This window comes from Carcharhinus amblyrhynchos, unplaced genomic scaffold (genome assembly GCF_965287045.1).
Source record: "Carcharhinus amblyrhynchos unplaced genomic scaffold, sCarAmb.v2.hapA chromosome_142, whole genome shotgun sequence".
NCBI lineage: Eukaryota > Metazoa > Chordata > Chondrichthyes > Carcharhiniformes > Carcharhinidae > Carcharhinus > Carcharhinus amblyrhynchos.
The window spans coordinates 308271-329734 of NW_027649882.1; the positions used below are offsets into that span (position 1 = coordinate 308271).

Genomic DNA, 21464 nt, shown 5'->3' on the forward strand with positions numbered 1-21464 from the left:
GAAACAGAGACAGTATCAGAGACAGTGAGAGACAGAGAGAGGGCAGTGATAGCAACAATGAGAGTGATACAGAGAGTAAAATGTGTCACAACACCAGGTTAAAGTCCAACCAGTTTATTTGATAGTAAACCCACAAGTTTTCAGAAACACTGTTCCTTCATCAGGTGTGTGGAAGATTCCGATCAGAGAAGGGCATATAGAGGCGCACACAGTTTACAGAATACTGATTAGCGTATGAGGCTTTACAGCTAATCTGCTATTCAAGTCTTCAAGATACATACAATGTGAGTGAAGATAACATTAGGCACAGGTTAAAGAGATGTGTATTGCTTCCAGACAGGACAGTAAGTGAGATGTTTCAATTTCAGGCAAGTCATGGGGGTTACAGATAATGTGACATGAACCCAAGATCCCGGTTGAGGCCATCCTCATGTGTACAGAACTTGGCTATCACTCTCCGCTCAGTGACTCTGCACAGTCCTGTCTGGAAACAATATACATCTCTTTAACCTATGCCTAATGTTATCGTCACTCACATTCTCTTCATCTTTAAGACTTGAATAGCAGATTAGCTGTAAAGACTCGCATTCTAATCAGTATTCTGTCAACTGTGTGTGCCTCTATATGCCCTTCGCTGATCAGAAAATTCCACACACCTGACAAAGGGACAGTGTTTCTTAAAGCTTGTGGGTTTACTATTAAATAAACTGGTTGGACTTTAACCTGGTGTTGTGAGACTTTTTACTGTGTTTACCCCAGTCCAACGCCAGCATCTCCAATTCAGTGATAGAGAGACAGAGATTGTCAGAGGGAGGAAAAGGCACAAAGACATGGAAAGTGGCAGAGATTGAAAGAGTTTTTAACAGACACGGGAAAAAAAAGAGAGGCCGAGAGAGAGAGAGAGGGGGAGAGAGAGAGAGGACTGAAGCAGAGAGAGATTCTCAAAGAGCGAGAGAGACAGGGGAAGAGGGAGGGGAAAATGGCGAGAGAAATGGACAGGGAATGAGAAAGAGAAACAGAGCAAGACAGATGGGAGGGTGTAATAAGAGAGGGAGAGGAGAGTAAGTGAGAAAGGGAGACAGAAAGGTAGGTAGAGGGAATTAGTCAGAGGTAGAGTGAAACGGAGATACAGAGAGCGGGAGTGAATAGGAAAGAGTGAGACTGAACAAATACGATAGACACAGCAAGAACAAAAGACAGAGTGAGGTAGAGAGAGAGAATGAGAAGGAGACAGGGAAAGAGAGAAAGAGAAAGACAAAGCAGTAAAGGGAGGCAGAGACGGACTAGGAAAGGGAGATTGAGACAATGCGGGAGAGGAGAGTGAGACTGAGAAGCCGCAGAATTGGCAGAGGAAGAGGGTAGAGAGAGAGAGACAGAGGTGAGACAGAGAGAGACAGAAGGCAACAGAGAAAAACCTAGAGAGGGATGGAGACAGAGAGAGACAGACAGACAGGCAGACAGACAGAGACAAAGACAGAGAAGGACAGAAGAGACAGAGAGAGAGAAACACATAGTGACAGAGAGATATACTTAATGAATTTAATGATAACAATCAGGTGGAGTTATTGGAATATGAGCTCCCTGATTGAGGCAGTTAATGCTCTCCAATCCGGGAGCCCTGCAGATGTATATTATATGGTTTGTCTATGTTACCGTAACTCAGGGTATGTACACTCAGGGTGTGGATGTGATGGATCTGTGGTTTTATCATTATGTTAGAATTACAGAAACTCAGCAAATGTTCTGGGCACACGGGATCGAATCCCATCATGGGAGATGGTGGAAGTTGAATAAACATATCTGGAATTCAGAATCAGATGATGACCATAAAAACATTGTCGATTTTTGGAAAAAAACACATCGGGTTCACCAGTGTCCCAGGGAAGGAAATCTGTCACCCAAAGATGTGCTGTTAGGCTGATTGGGTTTTACCAAATTGACACTATTCTCCACTGAATCTGGCTAAGTCAGGGGTTCTATTTGTAGATACGCAGGGTAGAATAGGTGTAGGGTGATGCGGCGGCGCGGGCTTGTTGGGCCGAAGGGCCTGTTTCCCGTGCTGGGTTGTTCTTTGTTCTTTGTTCTTATTTGGTCAGGACTGAATATGACTCCAAGTGGTTGACGCTTAATTATCATCTGAACATGGGCAACTAGGGATGGACAATAAATGCTGGCCAGCCAGCAACACCCAAGTCCCAAGAATGAATAAAAATGCTTTGTACTGGGAAATTTTAAACAAACAGTAAACTGTTTCTCACAGCTGGATATGTCAGGTTTGTTTTTCAGTGATACTGACGGACTTGATGCCAGAGCAAGTCACTGATCTGTATAAGAAAACCCAGTCCTTCATTTCCAAGCACGTACAAGCTTTTTTGGAGGATCGCTTTACTATGCATGTTCTGAGCGTAGCCGAGCAATACTACTTTGAACAGCTGGGGGGAGGGGGAATCTCCCCCTTTATACTCTTTTTACAGCAATTAGTCACATACACACAATATAACTTCACCCAGAATGTGTGCTTAGCAACTGCAAAAGTACAAATACAGCTTGTTTGTAAAAATATGTCAAACCCTCCCTCCCCACCCCAGTTGCCATCGAAACTGTACATGCACCATTGCTCCAGTGTGAGAATAGCAAGCGTTCTCATATATCTTGGGACTTTTTTTTGCCCATGAAGTGAATGTTATCTCCTTCAAACAAGGACAGCATTCAGCCAAGTCCAGTCTCGACTGATTTAATACAGCAAGGCTTTTGTTATTTACAAGGCCAGGGTGACAGTTCAGAATAGGAATATATACTGATATCAGCACAGATTGTTTTAAACAAGATGCAGTTCATCACAGCTTTAAGCTCATGGAGACCTTTCACTTTATCTTAAAGCAACCGGTTGTGTTTGCAATTTTGCAGGATCTCAGCTTGCAAAACCTTTCTCTTTACAAGTGGCCAAGATCATAGGAGACTCATGGGATGTAAATCCCTTAACATCTCATTCCCTCTTTTTATCATTCCATGATAACACTAGCCTCTTTACAGGGGAACTTGTGCTCTGTGATATGCTAAGCATTGGCAGACACCCTTCAGTAATCCTAGCAGTAAGCAAACTGCCATGATAATAACTCTCAGGTGCATCAGCGTCCCTCCCCAGTCTCCAAAGAAGTTACCAAAAGGCCACCAGCCAGGAGGATTGTCGCTCTTAAAGAGTTGCCCCTCAGCCCTAACTTTGTCAGCCATCTTTTTAATGTGCTCAGCTAAATCAGTGATATTGTCGGAGGATGGAATGTATGTATAGCACACAGAGCCTATTAGGGTGCTGGTGCCTCCTGTTGCTGCCAATAAACAACCTAAAGCCATTCGATTTTGGAGTGCCAGTGTCCGTAAAGCTACGACTTCAGCTGAAACTTCAGAGAATGCAGTGCTCACATTCTCTATTCCATCCGCAGTATCATTAGCTATTTTCTCAAGAGCTGATGCCATATTGATCAGCTGCTTTTCTGCCTTTGCTGTCCCATAGGAAGGAAAGGCTACCGTCAAAAACCATTGAGTTTCAGTGATGGACTGTTTAGATCTCAACAGATCCATCTTGGGGTGGAGATGCAGCGAGTCATAATGTCAGACATAGGGGTTCACATACCCTAGATAGCAAGCTCCGGACCAGTCCCAGGGAAGCCAAGGATAGGTGTTATCTCCACAGACAAAATAGGTGCCATTATACACTACCATATCGTCTCATGGGCTGGGATTGTCTGGGGAAGTGGGGCATGTAATTTTTCTCCCTTCCCAGCCCCAACCTTCACATTCCTTTGATAAGAGGAAGAAGTTCTGGATGAACATCCTAGTTTGTGTAGTGGAATAAGAAACGTTTTTTTCTCCGACTGGGATAGGTAATATTAAACTGCTGAATGCAGTAGCTATGGCCAACGGGCATGGTTCCATTTCTTATCAGGCAGATAAATCCTCTTTGTTGAATTTTTTAACAATAAAGTTGGGTGGGGAATCTGATCGATCATAGTTGGGTTGGTAATGGTTCTTAAAAGAATTCATTATACTACACCTGAGTAAGTTGAGTGATATTTTTGCCCGAAGGCATCCACAGAGGAACGTCCTAGCTGTTAAGTTTTGTGAAGTCTGTAGGCTTGAACACAGCCCCCATTCCGTTTTCAGTCTCGTTTGATGCAAAATTCATTTCATCATTTCCTGGAGGCTGAGAGGAATAGAGAACAGAGGAATCCTTCCTTGAGCATCTGGTGGTGTGTATGAGTGGACCCAACGCCCACTTACATTTTACAGCAAGTCGTAAGACATGTACAAAAAGGTGTTAGAGTGAAATTATTAATTAGTCAGTCCATCCTTCAAACTCCTCTTCTGTACTCATTCGAAGGGTGGGAAAAAGGGCCTGGAGGCCAAGTGTTAGGAAATACACCTGCATGATGAATCATGTAGCTGTGGGGGTTCACCACTTGCAATCAGCAATTCTGTCCTTTAACTTTAACTGCCATCGGAGTTTGGAGAAGCTCTTGAAACGATCCTTTCCACCTTGGTCCAAGGAGTGGGGCGATCCCAAACTCAAATCAGCACAAAGTCTCCTATCTGTGGTCCAGGGAAGTAGTCCTGTGGGTAAGAATCTTGATCCGGTGCCTGTGGAGTTGAACCAAAAGCGCACTGTAGCTGTGAATGAAGAAACTTTATGGGTGATGTTCGCTGTCAGAAATACTTCTGCATTTCATCACCCATAATGTGTAAATCTATCTGGGTGGGTGGGCTTGTATTTGCATCCCAGGGTGTTCTACTGGGTTGGCCGTAAATGATCTCTGCCGCAGAAAGTCCAGTAGTAGAGTGGGGCCTTATTCTCGTGTGGTACAGAGCTCGGGGCAAAATCTTTCACCAGTTAAGGCCAGCTTCAGACATCAACTTAATCAATTTAACTTTAAGAGTTCCATTAGCTCTTTGCACTATTCCTGCTGCCTGGGGGTGGTTGGCTCAGTGGAATTGTTGTTGGATGGGTAACACATCACACAATTCCTTATTGACTGTTCCAACAAAGTGGGAGGCGGGGAGCATTATCTGAACTAATTTGTTGAGACATCCCAAACCTTGGTATTACTTCAGTTAATAACAATGTTACTACCATCAAGGCCTTGCTGTTGTCATTGGGGACTCCTGTTTCCATCTACTAAATAGATCAACAATCACCACACAATACTTATAGCAATGTACACACAGCAATTCAATAAAATCTAGCTGAATACATTCAAACAGTCCACCCAGCAAGGGAATTCTTCCTGTTGGGCAGCTCACCCCTTGACCAACATTGTTTTTCTGGCATGTCAAACATGATGCTATACGAGACTGGGCTGTCTCTGATAGTCAGGAGTGCCACCAGGTATGAAGAATAATAACACTCATTCCCTCCTTGTCAAGGTGGGTATCAGAATGAAGACAATCAATGAACAAAGGCAACAAGGCATCAGCGATACACACTTGGCCGATTGGAGGAACCCAAAGGCCTGATGATGCAGAACAACAGTCCCTGTCCCTCTACATGTATTTGTATCACCTGCAAACTTGGGAACAGTACCTTCATTTAGTTGTTTCAAATCGTTAATGTATATTGTGAAAATTTGTGGTCCCAGCACCAACCCCTGAGGCACACCACTGGTCACTGGCTGCCATCCTGAAAAAAGATCCCTTCATCCCCACTCTCTGCATCCTACCAGTCAGCAAACCCTCTATCCATGCCCGGATCTTACCCTCAACACCATTGGCACTTAACTGAGTTGTTCTATTCTATTCTCTGGTTCTATTCTCTCCTACTAGTGGAAACATCCTCTCCTTGTCCACTCTCTCCAGACCTCGCTGTAACCTGTAAGTTTCAATAAGATCCCCCCTCAGCTTTCAAAACTGCAACGAGTACAGTCCCAGAGTCCTCAATCCCTGTTCCTCATACGACAGGCTCTTCATTCAAGGGATCATTGTTGTAAATCTCCTCTGGACCTTTTCCAAGGCCAGCACATCCTTCCTTACACACGGGACCCAAAACCTTTCACAATACTCCAAATGCAGTCTGACCATAGCCTTATACAGTCTCAGAAGTACATCTCCCTGCTCTTGTATTCCAGCCCTCTCAGCATGAATGCTAGCATTCCAATGACCTTCCAAATTGCCAAAGCAATTTAGTGTTATTCTTGGGATTTGTATCACTATTTACAGTGCTCCTTGAGCTTGTGTCACTATTTAGTGTGTTCCCTGGGCATTTTGTCACTATTTATCGTGATCCCTGTTGATTGTGTCACTATTTGGAGTGATGGTTGGGGATTGTTTCACTCTTTTTGTTCCCTGGGGATTTTGTCACTATTTACAGTGATGCTTGTGGATTGTCTCACTACTTAGAGTGTTCTTTGGGGTTTGTGTCTGTTTCTGGACTAATCCTTGGAGATAGTATCCCATTTTGGCGAGTACTACGCGGTGATTGTCAGTAGAGTCTTAGTCAGAGAGGTTTATAGCATGGAAACTGGTCCTTCAGCCTAATCTGTCCATGCTGCCAGATTTTATCATTAAATTAGTCCCAATTACCTACGTATGTCCCATTTCCATCGAGGCCAATCAAATCCATGTGACGTTTGAAATGTTTTTATTGAAACATCACATTTTTCCAGCCCTAGTCTGACCTCTGCCAGCTCTTCCAAAAACCTAGAGTCTCCCTTAGAATTCAGAGTAAGGGAACTGGAGAAACGAAACTAAGTGCTGGAAGAGAAGCAATGGCGAAGGGAAACTATTCCTCTACTTCTTTATGAGTCCACACGACAGGGACCAACCTCTCCTCCAGAGGAGTGGGAAGTGCTAGAACACAACTTAGCGCCAGTAACCCGAGGGGGAGCAGATGCACAGCTAAAAGCAAATGATAAATCATTCATGCAAGTTGAGAGGCAGCAGATCATGGGTTAATTATAACCTAGAAACGCAAACACTAAATTCTGGGAAGAATTAGATACAATTTGGGTAGGACACCAATTACACCTGAGAGACGTACACCAACTAGTCAGGGTAGCCTATCCAGCGGATAAGTGGAGGCAGGTGGCGGGTGGATCCTCCGCTCCTCCAGCCCAGAATTATAGTGGGGACGTTGGAAACATGCAGTCGCCCTAAAAGCAGAAATTGATGCCCAACAGGCACCGTTCCCCAAGTTAAAGGCAGAAATTCAGAGAGCTTTTCAGAATGCTCCTACTAACTGGAGCAGAGCTATCACAATCAAGCAGCTAAAGGGGAAGGAGCTTCTGAATACGGGGAATAGTTGTTCCAAGCATACCAGGAAAACTCGAAGCAAAGGAACCCAGGTTGTGGGGAAGCGAGCATTCATCCAGGCTGTTAAGGATGAATTCACTAGTGCTCACCAAACCATCCTAAAAATGGGAGTGTTTATGTCCCAAGGTTACGATGAATTGGTAGAATGGTCAAGTGGCATACCAGGAGGTGGAGAGAGAAATCCCAAACAAGAACAAGGCTAGAAAGAGAACCTGCTTACAGTAACGGGAACAGAACTAAGTCCAACCTGAATACCTACAATTGTGGCCGACAAGAGCACTTTGCAGTGATCGTGGGGTCCCACGGAAAGGAAACAGATTTGGGAGCAGTGGGAAACATTGCAGACACTGTAATAAGCACTGTGTTGGGATGAACATGGAAGAACACCGACCTGATCCATGACCACAGCAGAACTGCAGGAAACAAGGAATCTCCGAGGTCAGCAAGATTGACAGTCTGCAGACCCCATTCACAAGGGTAAGAAGGAAGGAAGGATTTATGCGTCTGGATTAGTCGGGGGCAGGCAATGTGAAATGCTGGTGGACACAGGAGCATCCATATCTCTCTCCGACCTACCCTTACCCACTACAAGTAAAATGAATTACCTAACCAGGATAGGAGTGAACAAAACACCCATCTACCTGAGCGAGACCAATGTTAGTAGAAATAAGTAATTTGTATATACCGATGAGGTTTTATGTGTTTAAAATAACAATAAAAATACAATAACGGGAAATGATTTAATGAAACAATATGAGATTTTGGTAGACTGGGCAAAGGGAGAATTAATCTGGCCAGGACAAGGCTGTTGGAAAACTAGAATAGGGAAACCCAAAAGCCACCTTGAAACTATTAAGGTGGCCAGAGTCACCACCAGAAGTTGGGAATTAGAGACAGGATAGTTTGGAGCCATCTGTACTTCCATCCCCGGAGTATGGGCTAAAACAAAGCTGGATAACGGCTTAACTAAAACGGACCCAATAAAGGTACCTGGACCAGAGCATAAGCCCCACCAACAATACCCAATAAAACCAGTGGCAGAGAAAGCTGTACTGGAGATAGTTAAAGGGTTAGTGAAAAATGGAATTCTGAGAGAAAGCACGAGCATGGCTAACTCCCCGACCTGGATGGTCAGCAAACCCGACATAAGCTACAGGCTCACAATAGATTACACTGGACTCAATAAAGTCACATCCAAGTTGCACCCCATTGTAGCAAACCCCTCGACAATCCTGAATGGACTGTCACAGAAGCACAAAACATTCACAGTACCCGCTATAGTGAACGGATTCTGGTTCCTACCCTTGGATTCCAAATCCCAAGAAAAAATTTGCCTTTACAGTGGGAGACAAACAATATACTTGGACTCGCCTACCACAGGGATTCTACAACAGCCCCGCTATCTTCCATCGAGTAATGAGTGACATGAGTTACATGAGTAATGAGTGATTTGGGGTTGTTTTCGCTGGAAAGAAGGCGGCTAAGAGGGGACCTTATTGAAACATATAAGATGATTAGAGGTTTAGACAGGGTGGATAGTGATAGCCTTTTTCCTAGGATGGAGAAAGCTAGCACGAGGGGGCACGGCTTTAAATTAAGGGGGGGTAGTTATAGGACGGATGTCAGGGGTAGGTTCTTTACCCAGAGGGTGGTGAGGGACTGGAATGCCCTGCCAGCTGCAGTTGTAAATGCGCCTAGTTTGGGGGTGTTTAAGAGATCTGTGGATAGGTTTATGGACGAAATGGGATTGGTTTAGATTAGTGGGTTAGTGTTGTTTTTTTTAAAAGCTGGTCGGCGCAACACCGTGGGCCGAAGGGCCTGTTCTGCGCTGTAATGTTCTATGTTCTATGTTCTATGTTCTATCCTGAACAGGGTGTAACTCAGTAAAAAGTCTGACAACACCAGGTTTTAGTCCAACCGATTTATTTGATAATATACTCACAAGCTTTCGAGGGGACTGCCTCTTCGTCAGGTGAATGGAGAGTTCTGGCCTCAGACAGAGCATATAAAGCACAGACAGTTTAGAGATTACTGATTAAAATGCGAATCCTTACACCTAACCTGCTGTTCAAGACCTGAAGTGGCTGATAATGTGAGTGGAAGGAGCACTGATCACAGTTTAAAGAGATGTGTATTGTCTCCAGACAGTACAGTAAGTGAGGTTTTGCAAACCCAGGCAAGTCACGGGGGTTACAGATAGTGCGACATGAACCCAAGATCCCTGTTGAGACCGTCCTCATGTGTGCGGAACTTGGCTATCAATAACCCCCGTGACTTGCCTGGGTTTGCAAAACCTCACTTACTGTACTGTCTGGAGACAATACACATCTCTGTAACCTGTGATCAGCGCTCCTTCCACTCACATTGTCAGCCACTTCAGGTCTTGAACAGCAGGTTAGGTGTAAGGATTCGCATTCTAATCAGTAATCTCTAAACTGTCTGTGCTTTATATGCTCTGTCTGAGGCCAGAACTCTCCATTCACCTGACGAAGAGGCAGTCCCCTCGAAAGCTTGTGAGTATATTATCAAATAAATAGGTTGGACTAAAACCTGGTGTTGTCAGACTTTTTACTGTGTTTACGCCAGTCCAACGCCGGCATACCCACATCAGGGTATAACTGCCAGAGGGTAGCACGATCCTACAACATGTAGACGATTTCTTAATAGCATCAGAATCCAAGTCAGGACATCAAGAAACATGATATCTAGTATTAAACAAACTAAAAACTGCAGGATTAAAGGTACGCCCCAAAAAAGGCACAAATCAGGAACATACAAGTCCTGTACCTCGGACACCTTATATCCCAAGGGTTTAAAGAAATGCAAACAGACCGAAATAAGGCAGTACAACACATGCCACAACTTGTCCCCGTAAGAGGGGTCGGAAAAGTGCCAGGACTGTTGAACTATAACCGAAGTTTTATCCCGGGATTCGCAAAATTGGCAGAACGTATACAAAGACCAGTCAAAGGGAGGAAACCAGCTTTAAATCACATAGAATGGGGACCTGAATAGGAAGAGGCTTCCAACAAACCAAAAACATAAATGATATCAGTCCCTGGACTAGGATAACCAGATTCTAATAAGGACTTCCACATCCACTGTAGAAATGAGGGAGGGTTCTATTCCGCAGTGGTAACACAGGACCATGGCGACAGAAGGAGTCACATAGGTTATTATTCAACCGCACAAGGGCCAGTACTCTCTGGGCTGCCAATGTGCATAGACATCTTGTATTGCGCTGCCTGGGCCTTAAAGGCGAGTGAGCCAATAATAATGACAGGGAATATAATGCTTCACAACAAACACACCTTTGTAGAAATGCTGAACACAAGAAAATTAAGGTCCATCTCATGAGAAGGGCTAAATGGGAAGCTGTTCTCCTACCTCCAAGCAAGCCCATAATAATAACAATAATAATAATAATAATAATAATAATATGGGACACATGAAATAACCCAGCAGAAGGGATTTTGGACACAGGAGAGCCACACAATTGTGGGGATGTAGATTTGATCGTAGAAGAAGGTAGGATAAAGGATGTACCTTTAACAACAGCTGAGGAGACCCTTTATGTAAACGGTTCACCCAAATATGTGGAAGGATTAACCCGGACAGGGTGGGCAGTAGTAAAGGAAACATTAGAAACAGTAAGGTCAGATAGGATTGATGGAGCTCTGTCCACACACGTGGCAGAATTAGTGGCACTCACACAGGTACTGGAATTAACAGAAGACGGTGAACATACATACAGGTCGTGGTACGCATTCAGGGTAATAAATTCCTTCTCATCACATTTCTAAAGTAAGAAGTCTCACAAAAGCCAGTTAAAGCCCCGCAGGGTGATTTGTAATCATCAGCTTTTGGAACGCTGCTCCTTCCTCAGGTGAGTGGGCACCTGATGTTGTGAGACATCTTACTTTGCCCATCCCAGTCCAACACCAACATTTCCACATCACTGTTTAATTGGGCTGCCTCTTTCCTCTGAGATGTGCCTTCATGTCCGAGTCTCTCCCATAAAAAGAAACATCTTCTCCAAGTGGACGCTATCCAGCCTTTCATTATTCTGTAAGATTCAATGATATCCCTCTCCTAATCCTTCCAAACTCCATCAAGTACAGACCCAGAGTCCTCAAATGTGCCCCATGTGTCGAGTCTTACATTCCCTGGATCATTCTTGTGAATCTCCTCTGGACCTTCTCCAAGGCTAGTACATCCTTCCTTTGATACGGGGCCCTAACTTTCCATACCTCCCTGGCACTCAAAACCCCATCTCGGCTGTAAATTTTCTAATTTGGATTAAAAAATAGTCTTGGATTGAAAAGGGTTAAGTGAAACTGTTTGTTTAGTGACTGTCATTGATGTGAGTCTCCATGGATCCAATTAGTGTACCTGGAGGGATTTCCCCTCTTCTATTAATAAGGGATTCTGTTCAATGTGTTGTCTCATTGAGTCAGCAGGAGAGACAACTCGGACACTAACAGAGATCAGCGGCTGTGGAGACAGAGGGAGGGGGAGGAACGATCATAATCTGAGCACAATGGATTGGAATCTTCCAACAATGGATCAGAATCTGGGAACAATGGATTGGAATGTTCCAACGATGGATCAGAATCTGGGAACAATGGATTGGAATCTTCCAACAATGGATCAGAATCTGGGAACAATGGATTGGAATGTTCCAATGATGGATCAGAATCTGGGAACAATGGATTGGAATGTTCCAACAATGGATCAGAATCTGGGAACAATGGATTGGAAATTTCCGACCAAGGACAGGAGTTTTTCCCAGTTGATTTATCTGGTTACTGTAGATGGTTCGTGGATAACAACAGCTGATCGGATTCGGTACCTACTCTATGCCATTCAACATTTTTACTATCCCCTCCTGGCGATTGTTGGTGTTCCGGGTAAGTCTCTGGCTGGAATTTTAACGGCCCGACTGCCACGGGAATCGGAGCAGGCGAGGGGCAGAACATGGGAAGGTCTGTTGAACACGGATAGGATTTTGCCGCTTGGGGAAGAGTGAGGCTGTAAAGTCCCGTCCCCTGTGTTTGGTTCCTAATTCTAGAAAGTCTCTGAAACCGTGTCGATTTTCTTGTCATTTTCTGTTCTCGGTTTGCTGCTCTAGTTCCTGTTGAGTCTCTGTGTCCAGTTATTATTTCTTTCAGCCACTGACAGTTGTTTCAGGGCCTATGGGCTAGGGAGTCCTCTGTGTGCTCTGACTTTCCACAGAAATGTGACCTCAAACGCTGTTCCTTCATGAGAAGAGTATTCAGACAGAATCTTTTTTACCCTTTACATATAACACCAATTCACTGCTAATCTCCCACCCAGTCTGCAGGCTGCAGAATCCAGTTTAATGATCATATGTTGAGCACGGTTTCGCACAGAGAGAATGTATTTTGTCAAGTGTGAAGTGTATTTATTAGTGTACCAAGTGAGCTTACCTTAATACTGCATTGAAGCTATGTAAAAATCCCACAGTCACAACACTCCAACATCTTTTCAGGTACACTGAGGGAGAATTTAGCATCGCCGATACACATAACCAGCACAACTTTCAGAATATTGGAAGAAACCACAGCACCTGGAGAAAACCCATGCAGATACAGGGAGAACATGCAGAATCTGCACAGACAGTAGCCAAGCCTGAAATTGAGCCAGGACCTCTGGTGCTGTGAGGCAACAATGCTGTCCCCTGTGCCACCACAAACTCTCTGATAGTAACAGGATTACAAACACACAAGCACACCGACTCACCCATATGTAAATACAGGCATTTGATGATAAATGCAATCAGAATTATTCACTTACTCCCACTCACACACAAATTCAAGAGTAACCAAAGTTGCTGTAACATCCAGAACAACGCTTAGGAATGGAACACTCATACGGTACTCTCTTGCTGTGACACACACACACACACACACACACACACATATGGGAGGGGGGGCGGGTTTACAAATACTCCCTGCCCAATGATGGTGGGGTGAGCAGTGACAGCCTAGAATTCAGGTCTGCGCCCAATTTCTTGCCTCTTGTGACCTCACTGGCAATGGATATGCCGTGGATTCAGTATCCTGTCCATTTCAGGCAAGAGGCTGAATAAATTATTTAAATTTAATTTAAAACAAGTTTAAATAAATTTAGTGAGCCTGGGGTAAATTGTGCGGCACACTTGCCTTTAAAGCCTCACCGGGAGAGGTTGTGTCCGGTGAGGAAAACAGCTGGCCCACACGTACGAGGATGAGTCGTGATGGCTTTGCCGGTAGAGTTGAAGCCATTGAGGACAGCGGGAGAGGTCGACAGCAAAGATACGTGCCCCTTGGGCAATGCCCACTGGGCAGTATCAAGGTGTGGGCCATGAGGTGGTGGGATCTACAGGAACGGGGCCTGAATTTGGTGGGACCTATGGTCCATGGTGTGCAGGGGCATGACCTGAAGGGGTGGAGCCTGAAGGAAGCTTGGCTCTTGGGGAGCAGTCTGATCCATTAGGGCGGGCAGCCAAATGCCACTCTGAATGCGACTGGTCATAGGGGAAGGGGTCCACTGCCTCTCTGCTTGCACAGTGGGGTAGGGAGGGGTCTCGCTGCCTCTCTGCTTCCACAGTGGGGTAGGGAGGGGGTCTCGCTGCCTCTCTGCATGCACAGTGGGATAGGGAGGGGATCTATTCATGAACAGTGGGTTGGGGTGGAGGGGAGGCTGCTCTCTTCCTCTCTCATACACAGTGGGACAGAGAGGGGCCTCTCTGCCTCAATGCATGCACAGTGGGTTAGGGATGGGGGTATCGCTGCCTCTCTGCCCAGTGGAATAGGGAGGGGGGGCTATCTGCCATTTTGCATACAGAGTAGAGTAGGGAGGGGGTGTCACTGCCTCTCTGCATGAACAATGGGATCGGGAAGGGGGAGGCTCATTGTCTCCCTGCATGCACAGTGATATCTAGAGGGCTGCCCTACTGCCGCGCTGCATTTAATTGTTGTCGGTGGGGGTGGGGGGGTGATGTGGTATATCAATCGGTGGCTGATCACGGAGAGGTGCAGCCCCCGGACTATCTGGGGCAGCTGCTGTGTTGAAGCTAGCTGCAGCAGCAGAGGGCTGATAGATGTCTCTCTCAGACCAGACAGCTCACTGCTGGCTGCAACTGTGCATTTGCGACCACAAAGGTGTTGTACGTGGTCAGTATCCCAGCCAGCACTGTGAGAGCTGCAAGTGATGGGGTCACTGCTCAGGGTGCTGTAACAGCCATCGAGTTTTACCAGCACATAATGAGGCCCTTCGGCCCATTATATCTGAACTGGTCATGAAACACCTATCCAATTGAATCCCATTTTCCAGCACTCGATCCACAGCCTTGCATGCTCCGGCATTGAATTGCTGGACTAAATGTCTCTTGTGGTTGTACCCGCTTCTACCATCCTCTCAGACCATGAGCTGCAAATCCCAGCATCCTTTGGATGGAAACATTTTTCCTCAAATCCACACAAAAATCTGCCCTTTACTTTAAATCCACGTCCCTCTGGTTATTGACACCTCTACTAAAGGGAAACAAGTTTCTTCCTATCTATGTGCAATATAATTTTGTACATACAACTCAGTTCCCCCACCTGAAAGCGCTCCCCACTACCATCACTACACCTGCTCCCCCTCCAGCCATCTCTCCTCTAAGGTTAAAAACAACAGCCTAACTGTGTGGTACACTTGCCTGTGTAGCCTCACCGAGGGAGGTTGTGTCCAGTGAGGGAAACACATATGAGGATGAGTTGGTAGAACCAAAGCCATTGAGGACAGCGGGAGAGGTCGACAACAAAGATATGTGCTCCTTGGCAATATCAGGTTTTGGGGCATGAGACAGTGCGGTCTAGAGACGCGGGACCTGAATTTGGTGGGACCTATGGTCCATGGCTTCCAGGGGCGCAACCTGAAAGGGTGGGGACTGAAGGGGCTGGACCTGAAGGCAGCTTGGTCCTTGGGGAGAGAGCTGATCCAATAGGGAGGGTGGTCAAATGCTACTCTGAAAGGAATTGGTGGTGAGGGATGGGGGCCACTTCCACTGCATGCACAGTGCGGTAGGGATGGGCTCACACTGCCTCTCTGCATGCACAGTGGGATAGGGAGCGGGGACCACACTGCTTCTCTGCATGCACAGTGCTGTAGGCAGGAGACCTCGCTGCCTCTCTGCATGCACAGTGGGTGATGGAATGAGGCCTCCCTGTCTCCCAGTAGATTAGGGAGGTGGACACTCTGCCACTTTGCATGTATATGAGGGTAGGAGGGCTTTGCTGCCTCTCTGCATGTACAGTGGGATAGGGAGGGGGCCTCGCTGCCTCTCCACATTCACAATGAGGTACGGAGTGGGTGTCCAGTTGCCACCCTTTCAATTGGTGTGTGTGTTTTTCTGTGTGTGTGGGGGGGGGGGGGGGGTGGCGGTTGTGGGGGGGGTCTGTGGTGTGGCGGAGATTATCAGTCAGGGGCTGCTCACAAAGAGCTGCGGGCCAGTGGACTATCTGGGAGCAGCTGCTGTGTTGAACAGATGTCCCTCAGACCAGGCAGCTCACTGCTGGCTGCAATTGTGAGTTTGCAACCACATAGGTTTGGGATCTGGTCAGTATTCCAGCCAGCACTGTGAGAGCTGCAAGTGATGGGGCCAATGCTGAGGGTGGTCCAACAGCCGTCGCATTTTAACAGCGCAAAATGTGTCCCTTCAGCATTATGTCTGAAATGGTTATCAAACACCTATACAATTGAATCCCATTTTCGAACACTCAATCCAAAGCCTTGCACGCTCTGGTGTTTGAATTGCTGATCTAAATGCCTTTTGTGGTTGTTCCTGCTTCTACCATCCTTTCAGGCCCTGCAGATCCCAGCACCCTGTGGATGGGAACAATTTCCCTCAAATCCACACAAAAATCTGTCCTTTACCTTAAATCCATGCTTCTCTGGTATTGACACCTCTACTATAGGAAAAAAAACTTTCTTCCTACCGATGTGCAATATAATTTTGTACATATCACTCAGTTCCCCACATGAAAGCACTGCCCACCACCACCCACTACACCCCTCGCCCTCCACCCGTCTCTGCTCTAAGGTAAAAAAAACAGCCTAGTGTGATCACCAGAGCTGCACACAGTACTCTTGCTTTGGTCTAACCAGCATTTTATACATTTCCACAATAACCTCCCAGCTTTTGGAATTCTATGCTGTGGCTGCTAATGGCAAGTATCCTACATGTTGTCTTAACCATGTCATTTACCTGTTGTGCTACCTTCAGGGATCCTCATATATACATTCATTCTGATCCTCTGAATTTCCTGACACTCTACTGTTCATTGTATAATTTACAGGATGGCAGTATGGCACAGTAGTTATCACTGCGGCCTCACAGCGTTAGGGTCCCCGGTTCAATCCAGGGAATTCCATCATCACGAGTGAAGCTTTTATTTTGTTTTCTTTGAAAGCAGCTCCATTCTCACATATTGCCTGTTGGGATTTATCCTGTTACGAGAATGTCTGGTGTTTCTGTGGACAGGATTCACTTTGAGCAAGTCCAGATTCTCGCAGCTCCACAATATCCACATTGAGCCTTGTAACTTTGTTCTCGATCACAGCCGTCGTGTGTACATCATCAACCCGCACAAGTTCATTGGTAAAGCTGGAACACATCGTGCTGATGTTCCGGCTTGAGGTGTGAAAGGCTGATTTAATTTGATTTATTGCCTTGTGGATCCAGAACTGGCTTGCCTGCAGGAGGCAGGGAGTTGTTGTAGATAGGTCTTTTTCTGCATGGAAGTCAGTCACCAGTGGAGTGCCCCAGGGATCTGTTCTGGGACCCTTGATCTTTGTGATTTTTATAAATGACCTCGATGAGGAAGTGGAGAGATGGGTTGGTAAGTTTGCCGACGATACGAAGGTTGGTGGTGTTGTGGATAGTTTGGAGGGATGTCAGAAGTTGCAGCGTGACATAGATAGAATGCAAGACTGCGCAGAGATGTGGCAGATGGACTTCAACGTGAATAAATGCATAGTGGTCCATTTTGGCAGGTCAAATGGGATGAAGGAGTATAATATCAAGGGTAAGACTCTAAGCAGTGTAGAGGATCAGAAAGACCTTGGGGTCTGGGTCCAGAGGATTCTTAAATCGGCCTCGCAGGTAGAGGATGTAGTTAAGAAGGCATATGGTGTGCTGGCCTTCATTAATCGAGGGATTGAGTTTAGGAGTCGAAAGATAATGCTGCAGCTTTCTAAGAACCTGGTCAGACCCAACTTGGAGTACTGTGCTCAGTTCTGGTCACTTCATTACAGGAGGGATGTGGAAGCTATTGAAAGGGCGCAGGGGAGATTTACAAGGATGTTGCCTGGATTGGGTAGCATGCCTTACGAGGATAGGTTGAGGGAGCTCGGTCTTTTCTCCTTGGAGAGACAAAGGATGAGGGGTGACCTGATAGAGGTGTATAAGATGTTGAGAGGTATTGATCGGGTGGATTCTCGGAGGCTATTTCCCAGGGCTGAAATGGTCACTATGAGAGGACACAGGTTTAAGGTGCTGGGGAGCAGCTACAGAGGAGATGTCAGGGGTAAATTTTTTACTCAGAGGGTGGCGGGTGAGTGGAATCAGCTGCGTTGGTGGAAGTGGAGGCAAAATCATTAGGGTCTTTTAAGACTTCTGGATGAGTACATGGGTCTTAATAGGATTGAGGGTTATAGGTAAGCCTAGTAGGTAACGATATGATCGGCACAACTTGTGGGCCGAAGGGCCTGTTTGTGCTGCAGTTTTTTTCTATGTTTTATTATTTTCACATGTGTTATTATGGAGTGAAAAGTGTTTTTTCTTGTGTGCTATACAGACAAAACATACCATACATAGAGAAGGAGAGAGTGAAGAATGTAATATTGCAATCATAGTTAGGGGTGAAGAGAAAGATCATCTTAATGTGATGTAGGTCCATTCAAAGATCTGGCTGGCTGAGATTGTTGCCAGTGCAGACTCGATGGATCGAATGGCCTCCTTCTGCATTGTAGAGTCTCTATGATTCAGTTGGTACATGTCCTCAGACGTTTTCTTTTTTTTTCCAACGGAACAAGGTGGATGAGTTTATGTCTGGGGTGTGCGAGATCCTGAATTATGCTGGCTGGTTTTCCAATGCAGCGAGAAGCATAAACACTGTCAATTGGTGGGAGGGTCTTTTGAGTGATGGACTGAGCTCCATTCAAAAAGCTTTGTAATTTCTTGCGGTCTTGGGCAGAGCAGGAGCCATAGCAAACTGATACAACCAGAAAGAATGTTTTCCATGGTGCGTTTGTAAAAATTGGTGAGAATCTTAGCTGACATGGCAAATATCCTTAGACAGGTGAGAAAATAGAGGCGTTGGTGGGCTTTCTTAACTATTGTGTTGTCATGAAGGGACCAGGACGGGTTGTTGGTGATCTGGACCCATAAAAACTTGATGCTGTCAACAATTTCAACTTCATCCCATACATGTAGACACAGACATGCACTGCACTCTGCTTCCTGAAATCGATGACAATCTCCTTTATTTTGTTGACATTAAGGAAGAGATTTTTGGAGTCACACCAGTTCACAGATTCTCTTTCTCTTCCCTGTTCTCGATCTCAGCGTTGTTTATCATCTGACCCACTACCGTGCTGTCATCACAAACTTAGAAATCGAGTGGAAGGGGAATTTGGCCACCCAGTCATTGGCGTATAGTAAGGGGGCAAGGACACAGCCTTGTGGGGCACTGCTGTTGAGGATGTTTGTGGAGGAGGTGTTGTTGATGTCCTTATTTATTGCTGTCTGTACGTCAGGAAGTTGAGGTTGAAACTGCAGAGGCAGGAACCAAATATCAGGTCACAGACTTTGGACAAGAGTTGTGCAGGAATAATGGTGTTGCAGGCTGAACTGTAGACAATAAATATGAGTCTGTGTTCCAGGGTTCACTCTCGGGTCCAGGAGATGGCATCCATGGATCTGTTGTGGAGGTAGCTGAACTGTCGTGGATCCAGGCGATTTGGGAGACAGGAATGATTCATGCCATGACTAACCTTTTGATACATTCTATAATCTTGAATGTCAGAATCTCCAGACAATACTTAATAAGGCAGCCTGCTTGGCTTTTCCCGGTACCCGCCTTGATTTGAGATTTTCTTACCTGGTGGATAGATTAGCAACTTTCCCACTGAGAGAGGACTCATTGAGCTTCAGTGGCCCAGTTGGCCATCGTGTGACAGCAGCAAACCTACTGGGTACTATGGACGGTAGCTATTCACAGAACCCTGAAGCTTTCTCCCATTGTTAAAAGAAAAGCCTGATATTTGTGTTCTGTGTTGTGTGAATCGTGGCCACAGGGCTGTGGAATCCTCTCCAGGGTACACTTCTGTGTAAATATAATAGAGTCAGAACTGTTGAGGCATCAGGATCTCCCTCTGCCAACTATTAGTATTGGCCAGAGTAAGGGTGAGCCAGCACGGTTTGGTACCAGCTCTGCTGCAGTGGTTGTCAGTAAGCTGTCTGAGGGATGACAGATTACCACCTACAGGACTCCACTGTGGATTTTCTGACATGGTTTACCCCCTCAGCTTTCATACCCTCCAAATCTCCCACAAGGTAGAGGGGTGGTTTACTTGTAGCTGATTGAAGGTCAATGTTGCGGGCTTTCCAGAAAACTCTCTCCAAAATAAACACCATTGTGTCACTGCCATGGAACAGCATGGTGGCACAGTGTGAGCACTGCTGGCTCACAGCGTCAGAGATCTGGGTTCCATTCCTGGCTTAGGTCACTCTCTGTGTGGAGTTTGGATCTTCTCCCCGTGTCTGTGTGGGTTTCCCTCGGATGTTCAACTTTCCTGTCACACTGCAAAGGATGTGCTGGATTTATCAAAAAGAGATTTAATTCTTCTGTGTGTGTACATTTTTTAAGCATCCTCAGTCGAAATGTGAATCATATCTAATTTTGTTCTTTATTTTCCTTCCTGACAGTGAACATAATCACAATTGTGATACTGTTGCGCAGAAACTGTGGTCTGTCTAAATGTGTCACTCGTTACCTGGTGGCCATGTCAGTTGGGGATCTGCTGGTCATTATCTTCGACCTGATATTGAGACACATTCCCATGGTTTATTGGGAACAGTTTTATTTTGTGAAATCAATCCCCTTGTGTAACATCCACGCCGTTCTGCTCTATGCAGCCACTGACTGTTCTGTCTGGTTCACCGTCACTTTCACCTTTGATCGATTTGTGGCCATTTGCTGCCCCAAACTGAAAGGTAAATATTGCACTGAGAAATCGGCAGCTGTGGTTCTGGGAATAGTGACAGTGGTGAGCTGCTTAAAGAACATTTTCTGGTATTTTATGTTATTAAATGGATATTTGCTGGGGAACGCCCCCTGGTTTTGTTATGTCTCAACGTATGTTTTGGATTCTCCGGTCTGGGGAACAATCGAGTTCCTCCACCACATTCTAACACCGACTGTCCCATTCATCCTGATTGTGCTGCTCAATGTTTTCACTGTCAGACACATATTAGTTAGCAGCAGAGCCCGCAGGAGACTCCGGGCTCACAGCAGTGGAGAGAATCCCAGAGACCCAGAGATGGAGAGTCGAGTGAAATCCATCATTTTACTGTTTGTTATCTCAGCCAATTTCATCCTTTTATTGTCGATATTAATGTTTTATTCTATGTGGACTCGGATGTTTTATTTGGGCTTCCAGTCGGTATGGTTAGATAATTTTGTTATGGAATTGGGCTTCATGATGCAACTCCTGAGTTGCTGTACAAACACTGCCATTTATGCTGTGACACAAACTCAGTTCAGACAGCAGCTAAAAAATCTATTGAAATATCCCCTTACTGCAATTCTTCAACTCATTTCTCCACTAGGAAACTACAATCACAAGGCCCCCTGACTCTTTCTATTGGAAATTCAAACTGTAATTAGCAAACAGCCTCTCAGAGACAGGAAGTGCAACAGATAGAGAGAGAGAGAGTGTGTGTGTGTGTGTCTGTGTGTGTGTGTGTGTGTCAGAGAGAGAGAGAGGGACAGGAACAGAGACAGTATCAGAGACAGTGAGAGACAGAGAGAGGGCAGTGATAGCAACAATGAGTGTGACACAGAGAGTAAAAAGTGTCACAACACCAGGTTAAAGTCCAACCAGTTTATTTGATA

At 45.6% G+C, this 21464-nt stretch overlaps 1 protein-coding gene across 1 annotated transcript; it reads left to right on the top strand.

The window, feature by feature from the left end:
• The first annotated feature begins 12049 nt into the window (after positions 1 to 12049).
• Positions 12050 to 21204, top strand: LOC145338700 (putative G-protein coupled receptor 139). The gene is made up of 2 exons (XM_080183099.1): positions 12050 to 12209; positions 20276 to 21204. The coding sequence occupies exons 1-2, from the start codon at positions 12050 to 12052 to the stop codon at positions 21202 to 21204; spliced, it is 1089 nt and encodes a 362-aa protein (XP_080039225.1).
• Positions 21205 to 21464: the final 260 nt, after the last annotated feature.

What these genes read in the sequence shown, in the direction of transcription:
- LOC145338700 (XM_080183099.1), top strand. Translation starts at nt 12,050, where the DNA reads ATGGATTGGAAATTTCCGACCAAGGACAGGAGTTTTTCCCAGTTGATT. An exon ending in GGCGATTGTTGGTGTTCCGG is followed by an intron (nt 12,210 to 20,275) that starts GTAAGTCTCTGG and finishes CCTTCCTGACAG; the next exon opens with TGAACATAATCACAATTGTG.